The sequence below is a fragment of the Asterias rubens genome, chromosome 4 (genome assembly GCF_902459465.1).
Source record: "Asterias rubens chromosome 4, eAstRub1.3, whole genome shotgun sequence".
NCBI lineage: Eukaryota > Metazoa > Echinodermata > Asteroidea > Forcipulatida > Asteriidae > Asterias > Asterias rubens.
The window spans coordinates 7,457,823-7,479,182 of NC_047065.1; the positions used below are offsets into that span (position 1 = coordinate 7,457,823).

The following is a 21,360-nucleotide window of genomic DNA, read 5'->3' on the forward strand; positions in this document are numbered from 1 at the left end:
TTTGACTATATTCTGCATTCGAGAGGAAAGTCAAGGATTTCAGCAAACCATGGCCGATTATGGGCCAAGGCTTAACACATGTATAAATAGCAAAGGTTTGGGTCTGTTACAGTAAGACACTCTAGTCTCTTATTGATAGAAGGAAAAATGTCACTGGTCCATATTACCTTCAGGGTTATATGGTGACAACAATATTCCCCAAAACAACAATTTTATTCTGCATTTCCCCCAAAAAAATGATTGCTTTAAGATGCTGTTAGTACGACATGAAGTTCTTACTGGTCAGTTCCTGTCTTTCAACAAACTTTGAATGCAAAGGGTTATTTACAATAATTAAAGGTAACAGAAAAATCTGAAATCCTGACCAAAAAACATTTCCAGTTGTCATTGGCACTCAAAGGCAAAGTGTGCGCAGCATAGTACATGTTAGCTCTGGCGGCCTTACACTTTCGTATTGTACTACAGTGACGTCCTGGACATCAGGGTACATTTCTGGGGCGGAAAATTTTCACAGCTTCATAACTCAAATCTTACCTGCAAGAAAGCACCAATTTCAACAGATTCACATTCCATGGCAGCATATGTTTTTCTGCGGTGGGTTTTGATCGTAAGTAATTCTTCACAAATTCGTCATTTTCATGAAATAATGCAGCTCACAACGTCAAGGAATTCCCATTTGTGTTCGCACTCTCACAGTCTGCCGTGTGTACGCAAGACGCACGACGCGCAAATCTTGAACTGTGTTGCGTGTTGACGCTGTGCAGTCAAGATACGATGACCAAGAATTCATGTGTCTAAGCTTGCATCATGCGTCTTGCACGCGAAGGTATATGTGTACGCACAACAACAGGCAACACTGTGATAAAACGTTCAAAACAGGAATTTTTTAACGTTGGGAGCTGCATTATTTCACGAAAATGACGGATTTGTGAGGAATGCATGAGGACCAAAACCCACCGCAGAAAAATGTATGCTGCCATGGAATGTGAATCTGTTGAAATTAGTGGCTTGTTGCAGAAGATTTGAGTAATGAAGCTTTGAAATTTTTCCGCCCGAGAAACAGGCCTTAATAGTTAGGACTCTGTATCTGTGTACAGAGGAAGGGTCCTATACTCACTATAGGAATACACATTAATGAGAAACGTTTCTCACATACACTGCTCGATTAAAAACAATTGGGATAAAAACTGATATCTTTTTACATAAACCATGTTACTTGGAAGTGATGTTTTCCTCAAAATACTTTTATTTACACTATTGAAAGCTGCCGTAGGCATCTACTAAAAAGCTGGGGAAAAAACAAAATTGCTCAAAAGATTGTAACTTTCATAGAAGTGCCCTCAACCTTACACTTAGGAATTAACAGAATACTGTCCTTTAAAGACACTGGACACTATTGGTAATTGTCAAAGACCAGTCTTCTCATTTAGTTTATCTCAACATATCATGCATTAAATAACAAACTTGTGAAAGTTTTAGCTCAATTGGTAGTCAAAATTGTGAGATAACTATGAAAGAAAAAACACCCTTATCACAACAAAGTTGTATGCTTTCAGATGCTTGATTTCGAGACCTAAAATTCTAATTCTGAGGTCTCAAAATCAAATTCGTGGAAAATTACTTCTTTCTCGAAAACTACGTTACTTCAGAGGGAGCCGTTTCTCACAATGTTTTTTACTATCAACCTCTCCCCATTACTCGTTACCAAGTAAGGTTTTAGGCCAATATTTATTTTGAGTAATTACCGATAGTTTCCACTGCCTTTAACTTTCAATGGTGGAGCTAAACAAGGCTTCCCACCTGACCCCTGCCCTCCACACAAGCACTCCCTTCATGGTAGCTTGTTCCCTGACATTCAAGTAACACCAAGCTAATCATATTAAATACACTCAGGACTTTTTCCAAGAACTACTAGCTCAAGCACAACAACAACCCTCAAAGGGAAGATGCCTCTCAACAGCGATGTGGTTAATCTTGAATTTATAAATTCACCTGTCTTCGTAGAAGGAAGAGATGACACTAACTACCAACAGGGTCATTTTGAAGGTAGAAAAATTACGCATAAATAAAACAGTTCCTTTTTCAAGGATGTCACAGCTACATGTAGTTAATATTTTACAGTAGATGAGTACACCAATGCAGACTTTCATTTTCCATCAGATGATCAAATCTTAAAGCAACGAGTCGGTGAGTAAGGCCAAATAACAAAAAATACCAGTTGATCGTCCAGATTTTTCAAAAAAGAGGAGGATGAGGGCCTTACTACATGTATTTACTATTTTTTTTCAAGATGGCCGCTAAGTATTTCAAATCAAACAGGCCACTAATTCTTTAAGTTTGAATCAACCGCAAACTTATTTATACCTATTAGTTGCATGAGCACCTGTGTTCACTTACACTAACAGGGTCGGATAACACTAAAAAGATTTGCTGGTAGGCATTCACTAATATTGTTTTATGAAACAGACGGTTACAAGTGTTCGAGAGCATCAAGTTAGATTCGGAAAAAGCTCCTAGGCCAGTCCTTTTGAAAAGATGGATAAAAAAATAAAAAATTTTAAAAACAATTGTTTTTATATATATTTTTTTTACAAAAATCGAAAAATAGTAAATAGTAAAAAAAAGAAGAGAGATGCGGCCCCCAAAAAGGATGCGGGCGGGGACGATCAACTGGAATTTTTTTTATTTGGCCTAAAGGATAGCGGAACTGAATGCATCCACGGAGCTAATGGTCAATGCATGGATACTATATACGCTGTATCACATTCAATCCTCTCGGAAACAGTTTTTGTTATTTTTATACTTTTTTATTCCTAGATTCAAGCACAGAGTGCAGACTCAAGAAGGACAATGCCTATTCACTTGATTACTAGAACTGTCTGAAAAGGAGCTTTCTCTACACCTCTTTGTGCGTTGTTCTCATGTTTCATTTCAAGGGAAACAGAATCATGCGTTAGAGTTTCGTTTTCTTGAGTTACAAGAAGACAGGGTTTGGAACAAGATTTGCTCAAAAATCTTGTTTTATAAAAAAAAAAGTTTTTTTTTGCTTCATAAAAATTACAAGCATAGAATTTATCTTTTAAAGCCATTGGACACTTTCGGTAATTAGTATTGTCCAAGGCTCAAACTTGGTGTATAAAAACTTATATATAAAATAACAAATCTGTGAAAATTTAGGCTCAAATGGTCATCGGAGTCGGAGGAAAATAACAGGAGAACCCCCCCCCCCCCCTGTTTCCGCACATTTCACCGTGTCATGACATGTGTTTTAAATAAATCCGTAATTCTCGCTATCGAGAATTGGTATTGTTTTAATGTTTTCTCAAAAAGTAAAGCATTTCATGGAATAATATTTCAAGAGAAGTCTTTCACCATTACCTTCTGTAAACCCTGTAAGTTATTTGTAAATCTGTGAACTTTAAAAACAAATTCTGTCCCGAAAGTGTCCAATGGCTTCAAGAATATGTTTTTGTGGGGTTCTTCAGTTCCATGTGACAAAGGGTAAACAAAGAAATGAGAAAAACCTTGATTTTTTTAAAAGAAAACCGTAGATAGTCAGTTTTGCTTCTGGCTGTACTCTATATTAAGGCATAGAAATCTATTGAATCTGGTTTCCGTGAAAGCATCTAACTATTCTCAGATAGACAAACCTCCAGGACTTTGTCCCTTTGTTTTATCCAGTTACAAATGCAAATTGATACTTTCGTAATAACGTAAAAAGTATTGACTCAAGCATGGCTAGAAAAGAAAGTCGCGCAAAGGTAGAATTTAATCATCCACAACAATAACCCCCCACGAATTCGGACAGTTCTGTTGTTCTCTGAAAGGGGGAGGGGGGTCATGTGACATACACAGACTTAATCTCTATATCAACGATTTGACACCAATAATCCACATTATCATTCAGCTAGTAGAATCTCCATTCATAAAAATAATCTTACAACTAGAACAAATTCAACTCAGAATTTGTTTTAATTATTCGTGAGTAAAAACAAAAGTGGACATATTTTTACATTATGTCACCTAACATGTAAAATGGCTTTTAAGATTAATATTTACCTGAGCAAGTATGTATCTGCGATGTGCTTTTTCATCTTTGACCAAACTAGCGTTGATGTAGTCAGATGTTCCTTTGTTAAGAATTATTCGACTGTGGTTGTCTGTGAAAAAAGAAAAAAAAAAGAAAACACAGTTGTAAAATTATTTTGACTCCCACGCATAAATACAAGGATAACATTTGTTTTTGAAAGAGTAATTAATGTTTACCTCTTAAAAGGTATCAGTACTTTTTCCTAACACAAAACACAATGTCCACAGATTTACATTAAACTTACACAGTTTGAAGATTATGATAGTAGAAAGCTTCCCTTGAAATTTTACTTACTTTGAGAAATGAGTAAAAGTAATAATTTTCGTCTCAGTTTTATCATTTTAAAACTGTTTTAACCAGTTATGCTATGGTTTTGGTATAATATCATAACTGGTTAAGGGGATTTTACATGCAAAAATATGAGACCAAAATTATTTTGTGACTTGTTTTACTAATTTCTTGAAAACTACACAACCTTTGTTAGTAAACTTATATTTGAAGGGAAGCTTTAACTATCATTATCTTCAAACCCTGTGGGCCGTGCAATAAACGCACAGCCTTTATCGCACCACGGCCTTTATCGCACAGCTGTGACGCTACAAGGTTTTAAACAGGCATTTAAGACTGAATCTTGACTCTTTTATTCCAATTCATAAATAGCGCCTCGTAATACTTAGCTCCTCATGCAAGTTTCAACCACAGGCTTAATAGTGGTCTACATAAAAAACTGTTATTAAGCTCCATAAGATGTACACGAAGGACAACACAGAACACTATTCTATTTCAGAAATGCTTTAAATAAAATATAGTACATCAACTTTTTACTCCGCATACATAGCAATCGTGATTGCCATGCTCCGAGTTGACCATATCGAGGGCACTCATTAGAAATGGTGTTTACAGCTATTACAGCTAGAGAGAATTTTGAGGTGTTTACATGTAAATCACTTGTACTAAATCCCACACGTCCTTGAATTAAGGAATCTATTTCTTGGAATACTTATAAATATTGCACGAGAGAAGTCTTTCAAATGAATCTCAGGGGGGGGGGGTGGCATCAATGCCAGGTTAATAAGGTGTACCATGTAGACTTGCAGATTGTACTATCTCGAGTCAACAATTCCAGTGATGAGTATGTAATTTGTTTTAACGAAATTGTTTCTTATTTTCCAGGTCTAGACCTGAATGCTATAGCCTGGTGTATGTAAGGCACTCATTTTTTATTTTATTTATTTATTTTTATTTTTTTGAGGGGGGGGGGGGGGTGGGGCTGGAAATCCACAGGGCTGGATGTTTAATGGACCAGAATCGTTTCTACAAGACCACAATCATAATAATGAGAGAAAAAACCTCCTGACTCCTGACCATAAATTAACTGTTTTTAATTATGATTTTTTTTCTTTTTCCTTTTTTTCTTTTTCTTTATTGGTTTACAGTGTAGGCCTACATTGTACTTTATTCATGAACTCAATAAAACTGAAAGCCTCATGTATTTTATCAAACTCAAAATCAACATTCAAACATACTGATTTTTGTCTTTAAAATTCAATTGAAAAATATGTACAAAAACTACAAGATGGCTGAACTTGTCCAGCCATTCATGTAATTTTACTGACTGGTTATTCAATGAAATACTCTTTTTTTCCAATACAACTTTTCCCGCCTGACAACTACCAGTCTTGCAACTGCATGGTATTACAAAGTAAACATGAAGTAATATAAAAACCGCATGTTGTACAATGACTGACCCAACAAATGTTTCCCTTTTTTTTGGGGGGGGGGGGGGGGGGGGCAATAGAAACACACTAGTACATCTACTAGTTTTGGTATGTAAGTAGATACAAAACCTGACACACTTAGAGACAGAAACACATTTGAAGATACAGAATGAAGGACCAGTCACACTAATTACCGAGTGTGGTACTGTAAGCTTTTCAGATGACACACCAGGGAATAATTCGGGGAACGCAAGACAATTTTAAGAATGATATCAAAAGCTCTTAAGGGCATTCTGAGGCTGATTAATATCTTGACAGGATGAAAATGATAATTCCAGATGTGAAATACTTAACGGGAATAAGTTTTGTTATTCGCTTGGAGAAAACAACAAAACGTTTCACACACGCACAGTCCATGTGCACTGTGCATGCCATCCATCACAACAACGAAGACGCTCAAAAAATAATATTCGGCGAAGAGAAAAGCGCACCATTCCTTACGAAACCGGAAATGGCCACCTCGAATTGCTGTGTCTAATCCACCTTTGCGTTAACACTTGTATTTGAATCCACATTGCCGGACCTTAATCCACCAATTGCCGGATTCAACCCTCCTTGAAAGGTGGATTGAAATTGCTGGATACGGATCCGGGTCTGGCCCAGCATTTTTGCGTTTACACTAGCCGTTAATCCGGGTCTGATCCGGCTTACGGGATCTTATATAAACAGGGTCTTATATTCTGCGATGCGACGTTTGCATAGCGTTTTACAGGGTGGTTGCGATAGGTTTACAGCGCAGAGCTTTTCCAATTGGACTTTTTTAGCAGTCCTAATAAGTTACCGTCGCTGCCAGGAAGTCTTTTGCGACCTCTTTCATTCTGTTAGTTTTACATCACATTCGCAGTAAGTTGAAAGTGAGGTCAGTTAGTTTATCACACTACTGAAAAGTCCCAGTATTGTAACAAGAAAAGTTCAATATGTGAACAGGGCTTTAGTCGGCACTGGTGTGTGCTAATTAGCCATGGATGGCACAGTCGTGTCTGGTGCACGGACAGTGAAAACAAAATTCAAACTCTTTCCTTTTCACGGTCGCACTAAATACCGACAACTCACGTCAACTCACAACAACTTCTAACAAATTTTGAATGCACTTCGAAAGAACATTTAAAGCCATTGGACCCTTTCGGTACAGAAAAAAAAAAAAAAAGTTCACAGATTTACAAATAATTTACAGGGTTTACAGAAGGTAATGGTGAAAGACTTCTCTTAAAATATTAGTCCATGAAATGCTTTACTTTTTGAGAAAACGGTAAAACAATATAAATTCTCGTTAACGAGAATTACGGATTTGTTATAAACACATGTCATGACACGGCGAAACGCGCGAAAACAGGAGTGGGTTTTCCCGTTATTTTCTCCCGACTCCAATGTCCGATTGAGCCTAAATTTCCACAGGATTGTTATTTTATATGTTGTGATACATGAAGTGTGGGACTTGGACAATACTGTTTACCGAAAGTGTATAATGGCTTTAAACATAAGGCAACCGCCAAAATTTTAAAGACTCATATGCATCTAAATCACTTTCAAACTGTTGAAAAAAATTGTATTTTTAATTGCAAAAAAGGGTTGTTTTAACCCAAATTTGTAACGACCGGTAATATTCGCCATGTTGTCTTTTGACGTACCTGGGCGTTAATTACCATTATACTGCCAGGGTAATTTCTAAGGGCTGTGTTGTTTGGTTTTTTGTTTGTTGAAGCTGCTCTTTTTTTTGCGAATAACTAACCGCCAGTCTGGAATTGGAGATTAATACAAGGGCAGATTTTAAATATAATATTTTTAAAACTTCATGAGAGGCTCATAAAAAGGTAAATAATCATCTTGCATTTTGTATTACCCCTGCGGTGTAATGGTATCGTCCGGGTACATCAAAAGACAACATAGCGGGTATTTCCGTTCGTTACTAAAAAACGGGTAAAAAATAGCTTCTTTTTTTTTACAATTAAAAATACAATTTGTTTCTTCAAAATATGATTCTTCTGCACATATTTAATGGCTGAGTTATGTTCCAATATTCATTTAAAGTGCATTTAAAATTTGTTGTCGTGAGTTGTCATGAGGGGTCGTGAGTTGTCGGTATTTAGTGTGACCCCCTTTTTATAAGAGAAACTGTTATTATTTGTTTCACTTGGCCTTGAATCAGGCCTGAAGTTGATAAGCTGAATTCCTCAATTTATAAGCAATGACGATACCATATTTTTGATATCGGTCTTGATGATGACTTTGAATACCATGGGGTTAATAGCGGAATAACTTTGTTGTTACTTACACGGACTGACGTCTCTGTATCTGTTGTATGGTTTATTAGCTTCCTTCTTTGCCTCCGTGGTACTGTACTCGAACTGGTGACTTGCAATATTAATTTTCTGCAAAGGAATCAACGACATCATAAATCAATACTGAAAAAGTCTGGTAGGGGGTGTTCTACTTCCAGACTGTCAAGAAAAGCAGACTGTGTAACTCTTCTCTGGATGTTGATTTGTTGTCAATTCTTGGCACGGTCACAAAAATGGTAAGGGCTATAAGTCAGACATTCCAAGCATGACCTAACAACATTACAAAATAATAAAAAATAATAACAACAAGTTCTTACAGCACATGTTACAGCAACATATCAATGTACTTTTAAAACTTTAGTGCACTGGTCATTTGGCCAATAACATTCTTCAAACACAATATCAACCTCTACCCTCACAGCTACCCATTTATACCTCCTGGTTGAAGAGAAGCAATTAAAGTATCTTGCTCAACGACACAAGTGTCATGACTGGGATTCGAACCCACACTCCAATGACTTAACCACCAGAACTTGAGTTTGATGTTCTAAACCGCTCGAGCCATGACACCCTATAACATTTTTGGCACCCAGATTAGTCAGTAAGTCTAAAAATGGTCATCTAGTTACATTTTAATTAAACTATTGGTAGTTGTTAAAGACTAGTCTTCACAGTTGGTGTATCTCAACATATGCATAAAATAACAAACCTGTGAAAATTTTAGCTCAATCGATCGTCAAAGCACTACCCTACGTATCAGTTTGGTTTACGTGGATGATCTCAGTGGTTTAAAGATGTAATTTGAGTATGTGAGTTTGACAACAAATTGGTCTTCTTTTTGCTTCTCAACATTTTGAGCTATGGCGCAACATTTAACCAACTATGATAGCCCCACATCTACAAGTACACATACATGTACGCTCAAGGAAAGTGTTATGATTGATCAGTGGTACAAGATACATTACATGTAACGATAACTTATCTATCTGATTTTAAACAATATGTGACCATCCACCACCAATAGGCTGTAAAGTTGCACTTGTACATTGCAGAGCCTATTAAATTGTTTGGGTTTTCAAGAAATCTTAGAGAAATCTGAATAAAAAAGTAGGTGGCTTTGAGAAATCATAACTTCGTCAAGAAAAGTCTGATTTAAATGTGGATGGTATCATTTTGAAGCTGATTACACACTCTCTCCAAAAATGCATTGAGCCCATAACAGTAAAAGTGTCAACTTTACAGCCCATTGGTGGTGGATGGTCACATATATCCATTCACACAACAACACACATCAGCCACATAACCCCTCCCCCACCCCCTTCCCTCCCCCCCCCCCAATCACACAGTTTCGTCTCAGTGATCATGAGAAGAAAATAATTTTAGCATGTAAAAACAGATTTTCATGACATTGTTTTATTTACTCATTTCTCAAAAAACCACAGCACCTCAGCAATTATTACTTCAAGGTAAGCTTTCTGCTATCATTATCTTCAAACAGTGTAACTTTAATGTAAATCTGTGGCAATTTTGTTTTGTGTTACAAAAAGTACCCAAATCCTTTAAAGATGCTATGTCAGATTTTTGGCCAGTTTGAACCAAAAATTTTGATTTAAAATTCAATGGGTATTTTGATGGGGGTCGAGAAAGTTACAAGCTTTCATTTGAGCCATTGCTCGAAAAAGTCCGCCAATTATTAGTAGCAGTGAAATAAAGTGCTCAAAATTAGTTTTTTTGAAGAAATGTTTTAAATTTTTGTCATGGTTCCTGACCATTAAAAGTAAAAGTTAAACTTTTTTCCGTTAGAGCAGGTGATACTCTTTGAAATACCATTCACTCAAAAAAATCTATTTTTTAATGTTTGGGCCCAAAAATCTGACATAGCATCTTTAAGGAAACGATCTATCAGTGGCCTAAAAACAGAAATTGTTCATGGGGAAAAAAAACTGCACGAAAAAGCTACAATTTCTTGTTGGTGTTTCAATTCGGTGTACAATAATCTCACTGAAGACGAGCAGAGTATACTGTTTGAAACGTTTGAGACTAAACAAGTTCTTCTCAGACCCAATACTCACAAAAAAGAGATTTTATTTACACATGGTTGTACCTGCAATTTTACTTTATTTATGTATAGTTTCTTCCTAATAATCACTATCTTCAATAGCTTTTTCTAGATTCCTTGAAAATGCATTCTGTAAGGGTAGCAAGCAATTGAATCACACTGATTTTAATACAACCTATTCCTTGATATTGTACACACAAAAATGTATTCATAAATACCTCAGACAGTTTCGCTATTCCTATTGGTGGAGAGCGCCATGTGGGTGTGTTTAATCCTTTGTTTATGACCAGTAAAAAGTATTGAAACATTGGCGTGACACGCAAGCTTGCACCTGTGCTTGTAAGACAAGACAGTTTCTTCATTCCTATTGGTCGAGAGCAACGGCTGAAACAGTTGTGCCACATCACGCGATACACGCGACGCGCACAGCATTCCCTTATAAGGAGTTGTTTACCCGAGGGCCTTACCATTTCAAAGCTGGAGTGGTGTTGTGTTGAAAGAAATCATTGACCAATAGGAATTAAGAAACTGTCTTACAACAGGTGCAAGCTCGCGTGTCACGCCCATGTTTCAACACTGGCCGTGAACAAAGGTTTATACACACCCACGTGACGCATTCTCCAACAATAGGAATTTAGCAAAACTGTCTGAGGTGTTTATGAATAGTGGTTTAAACCTGCCGAGGCCTGGTTCTTGATAATTTACCTCAACCTCGTTGGGATTAAACCACTAGTTGAAAACCTCTTCCCCACACATTGATTCCCTTAGATGACTTATCAAAGTAATAGCTCTAAACAATTTTGATTGAGTGCCAGCTTTCCTTGGAAAAATTGCCTGTCCCTAAATGTCAAGCTGGAAACACTCCAAATTTGTCGAATTTGCAGTTTTCTAGCTACACTGTACAATGTACACGAACAGGTCCAACCCAAACAGCTTTGCCTTGGAGTGCTTTAAAATCAATAGTAGTCTTCCCGGAATTTGTTCAACGCAAGATTCGGCAGAGATATCGTGCAGTTCTGCAGCCCACAAGCAAAGCAGTTGCACAAATTTCTTGGCAGGGGAACGTTTTTAATGTACAGTAAACTATTGTTCTTGTGGTAACTACTCAAAATAATTATTAGCATAAAACCTTAAATGGGCTAACAAGTAATGGGGAGAGGTCGATAGTATAAAACATTGTGAGAAATGGCTTTCTCTGAAGTAACATAGTTTTCGAGAAAGAAGTAATTTTCAACAAAATTGATTTCGAGACCTCAGAATTAGATTTTGAGGTCTCGAAATCAAGCATCTGAAAGCACAAACTTCGTGTGACAAGAGTGTTTTTTCTTCCATTATTTTCTCGCAACTCCAACGCCCGATTGCGCTCAAATTTCCACAGGTTTGTTATTTTATGCATATATGTACACCAAGTGAGAAGGCTGGTCTTTGACAAATTACCTATATAGCCCAGTGTCTTTAAGTCTGATTTGAGGAGTATAATAAAACCATATAAATATTTAACTAAGTTAAAATTAAACTCAACAATTCCTATTAATTCAGGAAGTTGAGTGACTTTGTAGGATATGGACTGCAGGCCCAATAGTAACAATTGCTTGTCAATGGAACAGGCATTTATTCCTAATCTACATGTAGTTACACAGAGGCAAAATACAATGTACTAGAATGTTTAGCTACGAATGTAGACCTGATACTTCACGGAGGCAACATGCCCTTCGTCATTGCCTTGGTGTCATTGAAACGCTCAGCCCCCTCACAGTAAAAATTTAAAATATCTTCATCGGCTGCCCTTTACTAAGGACAAAATGCCTTGGTGCCCGTGCCCTTTCAAAAACGAAGCATACAGGCCTGAAATGTTATGTTGGACTCATGAAAGCATTACTATACATAGAACGGTCTAGCACACTGGACTCAAGCTTAGGTGTTTCTGATCAGCAGAGAGTGTGAGTTCGAGTCACTATCTTTTCACTTGTGTCAGATAATTTTTAGTTCACTCCTGAATTTTAATCATATTATTTCAAAACCGAACCGAATTTGACCTTATAAATGGTGGCAGGCATAAAAACTCTTCCTTGGATCGTACAGACCCATTTTTTGTTGATATCCAATGATGCCATGATTCAAATGTCACTTTGAAAGAATATAAAATAAAAGTCATTTGACACAATTTTAAAAGGAGGTTAGAGAATTGTGATCTTTTCCCCCCACTTTCATGAGGACCCTCTATGGGAAAATGAGTGAATCACAATCATGACATTGACTTTGGAGCTCCAGTTCTCAACCTTGGTCAATACACTGCAGTTGCCAATCTGTGGCAGTAATCGACCAAAATACAATGGCAGGATATGGCATGGGTTTAAAAGGGAAAAAAGTACCAGTTGATCGTCCCCGCCTGCATCCTTTTTTGGGGGCTGCATCCCTTGTTTTAACTACTTTTGATTTTCGATCTTTTTAAATTCATCCTTTCAAAAGAACTGGCCTAGGGGCTTCTTCCTGAATCTAAAGTGATGCTCATGAACACGTGTAACCGTCTGCTTCATAAAACAATATTAGTGAATGCCTACCAGCAAATCTTTTTAGTGTAATAATCTGACCTTGTTAATAATAATAATAATAATATGAAACATTTATATAGCGCTCTACGGAGAACAGAGCGCTTTACATGAGACTATGACAACAAAACAAAAGAAAAATAAACAAACTAGGATGGGCGGGGAAAAAGAAATGTCTTGAGGAGGCTTTTGTATACAGGCAACGAGATCGCCTCTCTCAGACCCGCGGGGAGCTCATTCCATAGGCGAGGGGCAGCTATGGAGAATGAGCTATCCCCAGCTTTCCGTCTAGTTCTAGGAACGGAAAGCCGGGTCTGATCAGCTGATGAGCGGAGTCGTTGCCTGTATTCATCAGCAGTATTGGAGTTTTGGGAATGAACAAGTTCAACCAGATATGATGGAGATTGGGTGTGGAGGACTTTGTATACATGAGTGAATATTTTGAAGTTGATACGTTCTTTAACAGGGAGCCAATGCAGCGATGCAATCAGGCTGGCAGAAGGCTGGTCACGGCCACACGCAAATACTAGCCGAGCGGCCTTGTTTTGTAGACACTGGAGTTGAGCGATGTAACTTTCGCGGGCACCTACCAAAAGAGAGTTGGCATAGTCAAGACGGGACAAGACCAGACTTCTGACGGCATGATGGCAAGAGCTTTGTGTAATAAACCGGCGAATACGCCATAGATTACGTATGTGGAAATTAACAGTTTTACATACAGAGCTAATATGATGAGACATATTCAGAGAACAATCAAGCGAGACTCCTAGGTTCTTAACAGATGTGGAAGCAGGAATTGTAGAGTCGGCCAATATTAGTTCAAGATTAGGGAGAGTGGATAAAACCTGGTCCTCATGCAACAAACAGATATAAAATAAATTTTTGGTGGGTTCAAATTGAAGAATTGGTGGCCTGTTTGATTTGAAACACTAAGCGGCCTTCTTGGAAAAAGAAAAAAAAGTAATAAAAAGAAAAGGCCCTCATCCTGCTCTTTTGGGGAAAAATCGGGACAATCAACTGGTATTTTTTTAATTTGGCCTTACAATGTGCAAAGCATCGGTTTTCGGGCGTCTTGGAATACAGTATTAGAAAGGCGCCAACATTTGCATCTTGCAATCAGGATGACTCCGACAACAATCAGAAATTTGTTCAGAATATGAAACGATTGGTTTATTTATTTGTCAGATACATGTAGGTTGCTGCAGAATCGGGGAGAGGTCACAGCTCTGCGTTACATGTAGGCTATGCTCCTTATATGAGGGTTTTAGAATCAACTAACAAATGCTCCTTTCTTTTAAAGACCACCCCCCTTCCATTTTTTTAATGATTTTCTACAATACATACTTCTTGTGCAAAAAGTTGCTTCACGTACAGCATGCAATATTCAACCCCTCCCCCCCCCTATCATATCAGGATACTCTGACAAATTATTAGCATTAAAGGCAGTGGACACTATTGGTAATTACTCAAAATAGTTATTAGCATAAAACCTTTCTTGGTGATGAGTAATGGGAAGAGGTTGATGGTATAAAACATTGTGAGAAACGGCTCCCTCTGAAGTGACGTAGTTTTCGAGAAAGAAGTTATTTTCCATAAATTTTATTTCGAGACCTCAGAATTAGATTTTGAGGTCTCGAAATCAACCATCTAAACGCACACAACTTCGTGTGACAAGGGCGTTTCTTTCTTTCATAGTTATCTCGCAACTCCAACGACCAATCGAGCTCAAATTTTCACAGGTTTGTTATTTTATGACTATGTTGAGATACACAAACTGTGAAGGCTAGTCTTTGACAACTACAAATAGTGTCCACTGCCTTTAACAGACAGCTCCAGTGAAACAGAAACAATGTTTTTTTTTGCACACAAGTACATGTGTACCACAGCAATCAAACAACCAGCATTGTGTGAAGACCATTAACATTGAACATAGCTTTGGTTCAATGCAGTTGAGCCACAGGCACTGACTGCTGTTTCCAGGAATCCTGGGCTATTATTAACATATTAAACCACAGTGAGCACTACCACCAGTCATTATTATCAGAGATGTTTGCATCTCTGCATGAGATAATCAGCCTGGACTGTTCAACACTTTGGTGCACACTTCCATTTTGTACGATACTTGTAGTCTCCATTAAAACTTTTTAAAAATCAAAATCTGTTGCCTTGACTTTGTACTTTTTGTAGGACAAAAAACACAATGTCCACAGAGTTACACTAAACTTACACAGTTTGACGATAATGAGAGTAGAAAGCTTCCCTAAAAATATTACGTGCTGAGGTGCTGTAGTTTTGGGGAAATGAGTAAAACAATGTCATAGAAAACTATTTTAAGCATTTACAAACGTATTTACATGACATTGTTTTCAACTCATTTCTCAAAAACTACAGCACCTCAGTAAGTAATATTTGAAGGGAAGCTTTCCACACTATCATTATCTTCAAACCCTGTAAGTTTAATGTAAATCTAAGGACATTTTGAAAAAGTACCCACATCCTTTAATGTACCAGAGCCAACTACATCAATCATTGTAAAATTATGAAACGAGACAGAAACTATAATCAAAATAAGTAATTTGAGGATTCATAGCAAATCACATTTCCTACACAAAATGTACAAGTACAGTATAAATTTGTGGTTATTTACACGTCGTCAACATTTCTTTCCCGGGTGTGCAACAATGCTCATCGGGTCACTCAGAAGAATTTCACAGATGATAACCAGTACACATATATTTTAAAAGTTGTTAACAGTAAATTGAACGTAATTTTCATAATGTTTCAATAATTTGTCAGAAATACAGCAAGTACAGCAGAAAAGTGGAAGTGAAATAAATTTTTATATTGAAAATATAACCTAAAAAATATGCGAGAAAATGCAATGAAAACTTCCGTGTAGTATTAAAGCATGAAGTTAAAACATGGTTCAACTGAGTCTTGGTGTTGCAAAAATAAATGTCAAGTGTGGTACTGGAAACAGATTTCTGAAAAGCCACACTGAGTGGTTAATAATGAAAAAGAGAGAAGCACATAAATTTAAAACATTTCATTTAAGTTGTTGATAGCCCCTCAGTGTACTAGTATTATCATATTAATTTTAATTTTTACCCATACACAATGTGTGTTAGCACTGTATACTCAGTACTTTCCCGAGTCCTGTGAAAAAAAATATCACAGGCATGTTACTCGGGTGGGATTCGAACCCACGACCCTTGCAATTCTAGAGCAGTGTCTTACCAACTAGACTACCGTGGTTGCCCGGAAGCTAGAGGCAGTTCGAATCCTATGTTTTGGCAGCGGGTACCGCAACGATATAATAGATGTTAAATTTGCATCGGGGATAGAGAATATTAATTTTGGTTTTTACATATATCATCATAATCATGATAAATTTATATAATGAATGTACTACACATATGGACTGTCTGAGTGTCAAATGAAACCAGGCCTGGAATTACACGTAGGGCCACTGACTCCATCGCCCTGGTCCTGGCCTTGGTGCCCCTATTACAGTTTCCCATAGCATTTATAAGATTTTCCACAATAAGTGCCCTTTTCAAAACAAAAATGCCCTTGCTCTAGCTCCAAGATGAATTTCCAGGCCTGGGGAACTCCCAGGTACACCAATGCATAGCTCCTAGATTTCAAAGGGAATTTTCCACAGTTCCAGGAAATGTATGACATGTGATATGTACAGTGCAAACTACACATTGTACCCCTGCTCGTATCACAAAAGATAAAAATGAATGGCACTACACAGATGTCATTATTGTTATTTTGTGATAGGCCTATGTGTACTTTTTAGAATGATTCTAGCAAACCTGTGTTGGGGCGTCGTATTTTATGATTTACAGAGAGGTTATGTTGTTCATTAATTGTGGCTTGTGTCCAAATACTGAACCCAAACAACCGCAGAGTACAGTAATGTCCGGACACAACATTTTACAATATACAGTGCAATACATGTAGGTTAACATGCATTTAGTATCCCAATTTCTAAACACAAAACTAAATTTTCTGTTTTATGTTGTTTCTGTTGACATTTTTACTCAAAAATATTGATTATACGTAGAAATTAACAATACTAGCAATGTCTTTGCGTTTTGTGATACAAAAACAAATCAATGGTCTCGAAACGGGATTTCAAATTGATGGTTAACAGTTAAAGTTAAACAACTGGTTTAAAAACCTCTTCACTTCACTTTAATTACCTCATTGGAGAACTCACATTGCGATTTGGAGTCTCTAATGTATACACGTGTATTCCTAAATAGAAAGAATTCCTAGCAATGGACATTTAATATGATCGTATCATGTTTCTGAGACCTAGGCCTATACATCAGTATCAAGTATGTCACACACAAACTGTCTGGACTGAGGTTTAGAGGGAAATCTGATTGAGGAAAACCACAACACAAAACGACATGGAAACCAAAATGCAAAATGCGGAAGCCCTTGCACTATTAAAGCAGTTGGGTGTGAAGAACAATGGGCTATTATGTATTTCTTGGAAATCTGGACTGCAGAACGAAATTATTGACAGAGCTTGCGTAACTGCTCCAGTAGGCATCTACGTACGTAAGCAGCCATTAAATCAAAATCATTGTTTCAGTTTTGTGGGTGGCTGGGGGTGAGTCAAAAGAAGTTATTCAAATATTCAAAAAATAATAATTAACAAATTTCATGGGGGAAATACCCAGGAGGAGGCAGGGTACTTATACAATCTAACAAGGGCCCGCTGTAGAAAAAAAAAATAATAATAATTATGGAGACTAAAACAGTTGGAAATGAAAATCATAGAAATCCATATTTTCTGACTTCTTGATGGTACATTGATGATCAGATGGTTGCGCTTACTTGAACTGATTTCATGTGATTTACCATTAACAAATTGACAGAATTACATTAAGGGAAGGTACAGTTGTTTGGTATTTCACTCTTAATTAATATAATGGCAATAAAAACTATACCTGATAAGATGTACAGCAGCTTTCGATAGTATTGTATAAAGCATTTTGAGAATAATTTCACTGCAAAGTAATGCGTTGATGGGAAAAGTTTTTATCCCCTAAAATTTGAATTTGAATCTTGGTCAGGTTGGCGTAGTGGTGTCTTGCCGCACCTTCCACTTTTCTGGGAACCCCAGTTGAAACCTACCGTACCGGAGGTACTATGTGGATTGGGTTGTTCAGTCCCTGCTTGAATTTAAGGGTTTTCCCTGGAACAATTCTCTGGGGTTTACCTCTCACTTTTAAAACTGAAATTTCTTCATTGTCTTCTCAACGTGTGTAGATGCTGAAAAAGCTTTGAGTTTGACATGTCAGTATTATTCGCAATCATCATCATAATAGGGTCCTACTAAAAGCCGACAACTCGCCGACAACGCCGACAACAAGTCCAGAGCGCCGACAACTCGCCGCCAACAAGTTTTAATTACCTCGAAAATTGCCAATATACCATAGATGTATTAGAACTATATGTGTTCTGTAATATAAACATAAATTTAATGGAAAAACTTCACGAAAAGTGTGAATTTTTAACCAGAAAAAAAACTGAACGTTCACGGAAAACGGTCGGACGCCATCTTGGCTTAAAATCGTGTTCGGACCAGTCCATTATGATGCGGGTGAGTCAGACTTAGCAATAGAGGGCGGGCGTCATGCACTGTGTACACTGCAGTGAAGGTCTTCACATGAAGCCCGCCCTCTGTTGTTGACAAGTGCTAAATCTACCCGTATCATAATGGTCTGGTCCAAACACGGTTTTTAAGCCAAGATGGCGTCCGACCGCTTTTCGTGCAAGTGAAGTTTTTTTCTGGTTAAAAATTCACACTTTTTGTGAAGTTTTTCCATTAACTTTATGTTTATATTACAGAACACATATAGTTCTAATACATCTATGGTTTATTGGCCATTTTTGAGGTAATTAAAACTTGTTGGCGGCGAGTTGTCGGCGCTCTGGACTTGTTGTCGGCGTTGTCGGCGAGCTGTCGGCTTTTAGTAGGACCGTCATAATATTATCATACATAGATGAATTGTACTTGTAGATGTTTGTTTGTTACCTGAATATTTGAACGAGCCATGTATGTATTTTAAGTAATTCTTGTAAGTTGTATATCTGACTTGGCTTCTGTTTTATTTGTTAAATTAAAACAATAACTTCTATCTTAATTAAGAGCTTTGGAATTCATGGAGTTTTGGAAGAAACACATAATAATTAAAATTATTAAATATATATTTTTTTAATTTAGAATTATATTAAGTTACAGTTACAGACAGATGACTAGTCACTATGTTGAGCTACCTCTGTTTGATTAAGTCTAAAGAAAAAATGTGTTCCATAATTTGTTGAAGCTGTTTTGGGGGGTCTTTTCCCGTGTGCTCTTTTATTTATAAAAAGAGGAACAATGCAGAGTGCTCATATATAAAAGAGAGCGTCGAAATTACACGGAAATGTCATATGTTTGAGCGCACGTCTTAATTTATCTACTTTTACAAATTTGATCGATTTTACTTACTTGAAATTCTACTCTCCATGTACCGTTCCTCTCACATTCATCAAACTCCTCTTGGATGCTATGCATTATGACGACAAGTGCACCTCAAAAATGTGATAGTCTTGTTCAAAACGGCCAATTTCTGATGGTTAAAAGTCTTCGGATTAATAACCTAGAACAGCATACACCGTGTGTAGTCACCTAAACTTACTTGTACTAAACACTTTTTGCAAGCTAGATAGTCTGCACACACATACACACCATGCATGGGCCGGCAATGCGTTTCCGATGGTCTGGTCGCCGTCTACGTGCGTAGGCATACCACCACCATCATGCCAGCTGGTAAAAGCCGTCGGTGTATTGTGCCTTTGCGCTGATTGACTTCGTGGAAAAGGATGAACGGATGTGTGAAAGAGGGCGCTCGACTGCTGCATTTCTTATGTGCAACTTTTGCACTTATTACAAAAGAGAAATCTTTTTTAATATTCATAACGAATGTAAAAGTGTAGGCCTAGGCATGATACGGAAAGATTTCAAATAAAAGTAATGTCTCACCTCAAACAGTGTCAGTCCGAAACGGATATTTTTTACCCCCCCCCAAAAAAAAAAAACACCAACACAAAGTTCCTCCTAAAAATAAGGAGAGCTTGAATCACGTTAATCCGGAGGGGTCGCATGGATCAAGTCCCGGTCTACTCAAGTGTTTTTGTTTTTTTTAACCCATGACCATTAATTTTTACCCGCTCAGTTTCCATTGTGGTGTTTTACTGTAAGTCAAGACACTCATGACTCAGTGACCTAATCGTATCCCCCGTGATAACAAAAATCCCTTTTTTTTTAGCATGGAGGTTTTTTTGCGGGCGGGAGGGGGGGGGGGGCTTGCGTGCATAATGTTAGGGGTTTAAGAAAAGTTCCTTACACTAAAATAAATTTTGTTTCCTTTGCCTGTGTAAGTATGAAGGTCTTGTTTGCTTTCCCTGCATGTTTTCTTCTTGTGACTTTTTTCAGAACATCCGAATCTGGAATTTGTTCCTGCTTAATTAAAAAAAAAAATGTTTTGTGTGTGTGGATTTCTTGGAAAATGCGACGTGTGCAAGTTTTGTACTCGTTTGTTCTTCCACCATGGTCTGATATGGACTGCATGCTCCTCTATGAAACGGTACAACTAAAAAGCGCCCGCATGTTATTTTCAGACACCATTAATAATGGGCGTCAATCGGGGGGGGGGGGGGCGACAGGGCGACATATCCCCCCCACTTTTTGGAGGGTGGGGGACACAATATCAAATGTCCCCCCCCCCCCACCTTTTTGACCACCTTTATCATTAAGCCCAAGATTTGCACTGTGTAAGACGAAACCCTGTGTCCCTATATGGGCATTAATCCTGTGGAAAAAGAATGACACCGTATATCCCCTCTCTAAATTGGCCCTAGATTGCATCACAGAGCATCTAAAATGCAAACTTTTCCCGGGCCCTTAATCGGGCCCGCACCCAGAGCGGTAAAGGGCTTCTCACATGCATGCTCCATCGTTGACAGATTTGCACCTCCCTCCCCCCCCCCCTGAAAGAGTGGAAGGGACGTGTCCGCACCCCACCCCATTTTCGAAGGGTGGGGGACACAGCATAAAATGTTCCCCGTGGCCGTGTTGTTTGACTACCTTTATCATGAAAATCGTGTTTTGCACTGTGGAACTGTGGAGCACTGGAACACAATATTCACACAGCTCATTGTTCTGTTTCGTTTGCCATTTGGCCGAATGCCCTAAAGATTGCACAACAGAGCATCTTAATATACACAATTTTCCCGGGCCCTCGAGCGGGCCAGCATGCCGTAAAGGTTTCACACTTGTACGTGCTCACTCTTTGACAGTATTTTCCCCCAAAAATTGGTTCATAGATCCGCACTTGAAGATGCTGTCAACCCAATTGGTTCTACTGCTGCTCACATATTTTTACAGATGTTCTGTTCAATTCTGGACAGATTTGCCCCATAAAACTTGTGTCTTAGGTCTGGTGATGATAGGGATGAAACGCCGTCTGAGCATTAGAATGCAGAAACAATATGGATATAACGAAGCTATAATTGAGTTGCTTTTTAGGTACAATAA

General features: G+C 37.8%; 1 protein-coding gene across 3 annotated transcripts in view; it reads right to left on the reverse strand.

Annotated features, from left to right (window-relative positions):
- Positions 1–19,547, reverse strand: part of LOC117288992 (tyrosine-protein phosphatase non-receptor type 1-like) — a 43,864-nt gene extending 24,317 nt beyond the window's left edge. For 2 of the 3 annotated variants that reach the window (XM_033769872.1, XM_033769871.1), the window contains exons 1-3: positions 19,273–19,547; positions 8,141–8,237; positions 4,060–4,160 (exon numbers count right to left, since the gene is read on the reverse strand). In XM_033769872.1, coding sequence (XP_033625763.1) covers positions 4,060–4,160; positions 8,141–8,237; positions 19,273–19,338 — 264 coding nt within the window. In that variant the 5' untranslated portion in view covers positions 19,339–19,547. The remainder of the gene's footprint in view (positions 1–4,059; positions 4,161–8,140; positions 8,238–19,272) is intronic. The other variant, XM_033769873.1, reaches the window with a different exon arrangement.
- Positions 19,548–21,360: the final 1,813 nt, after the last annotated feature.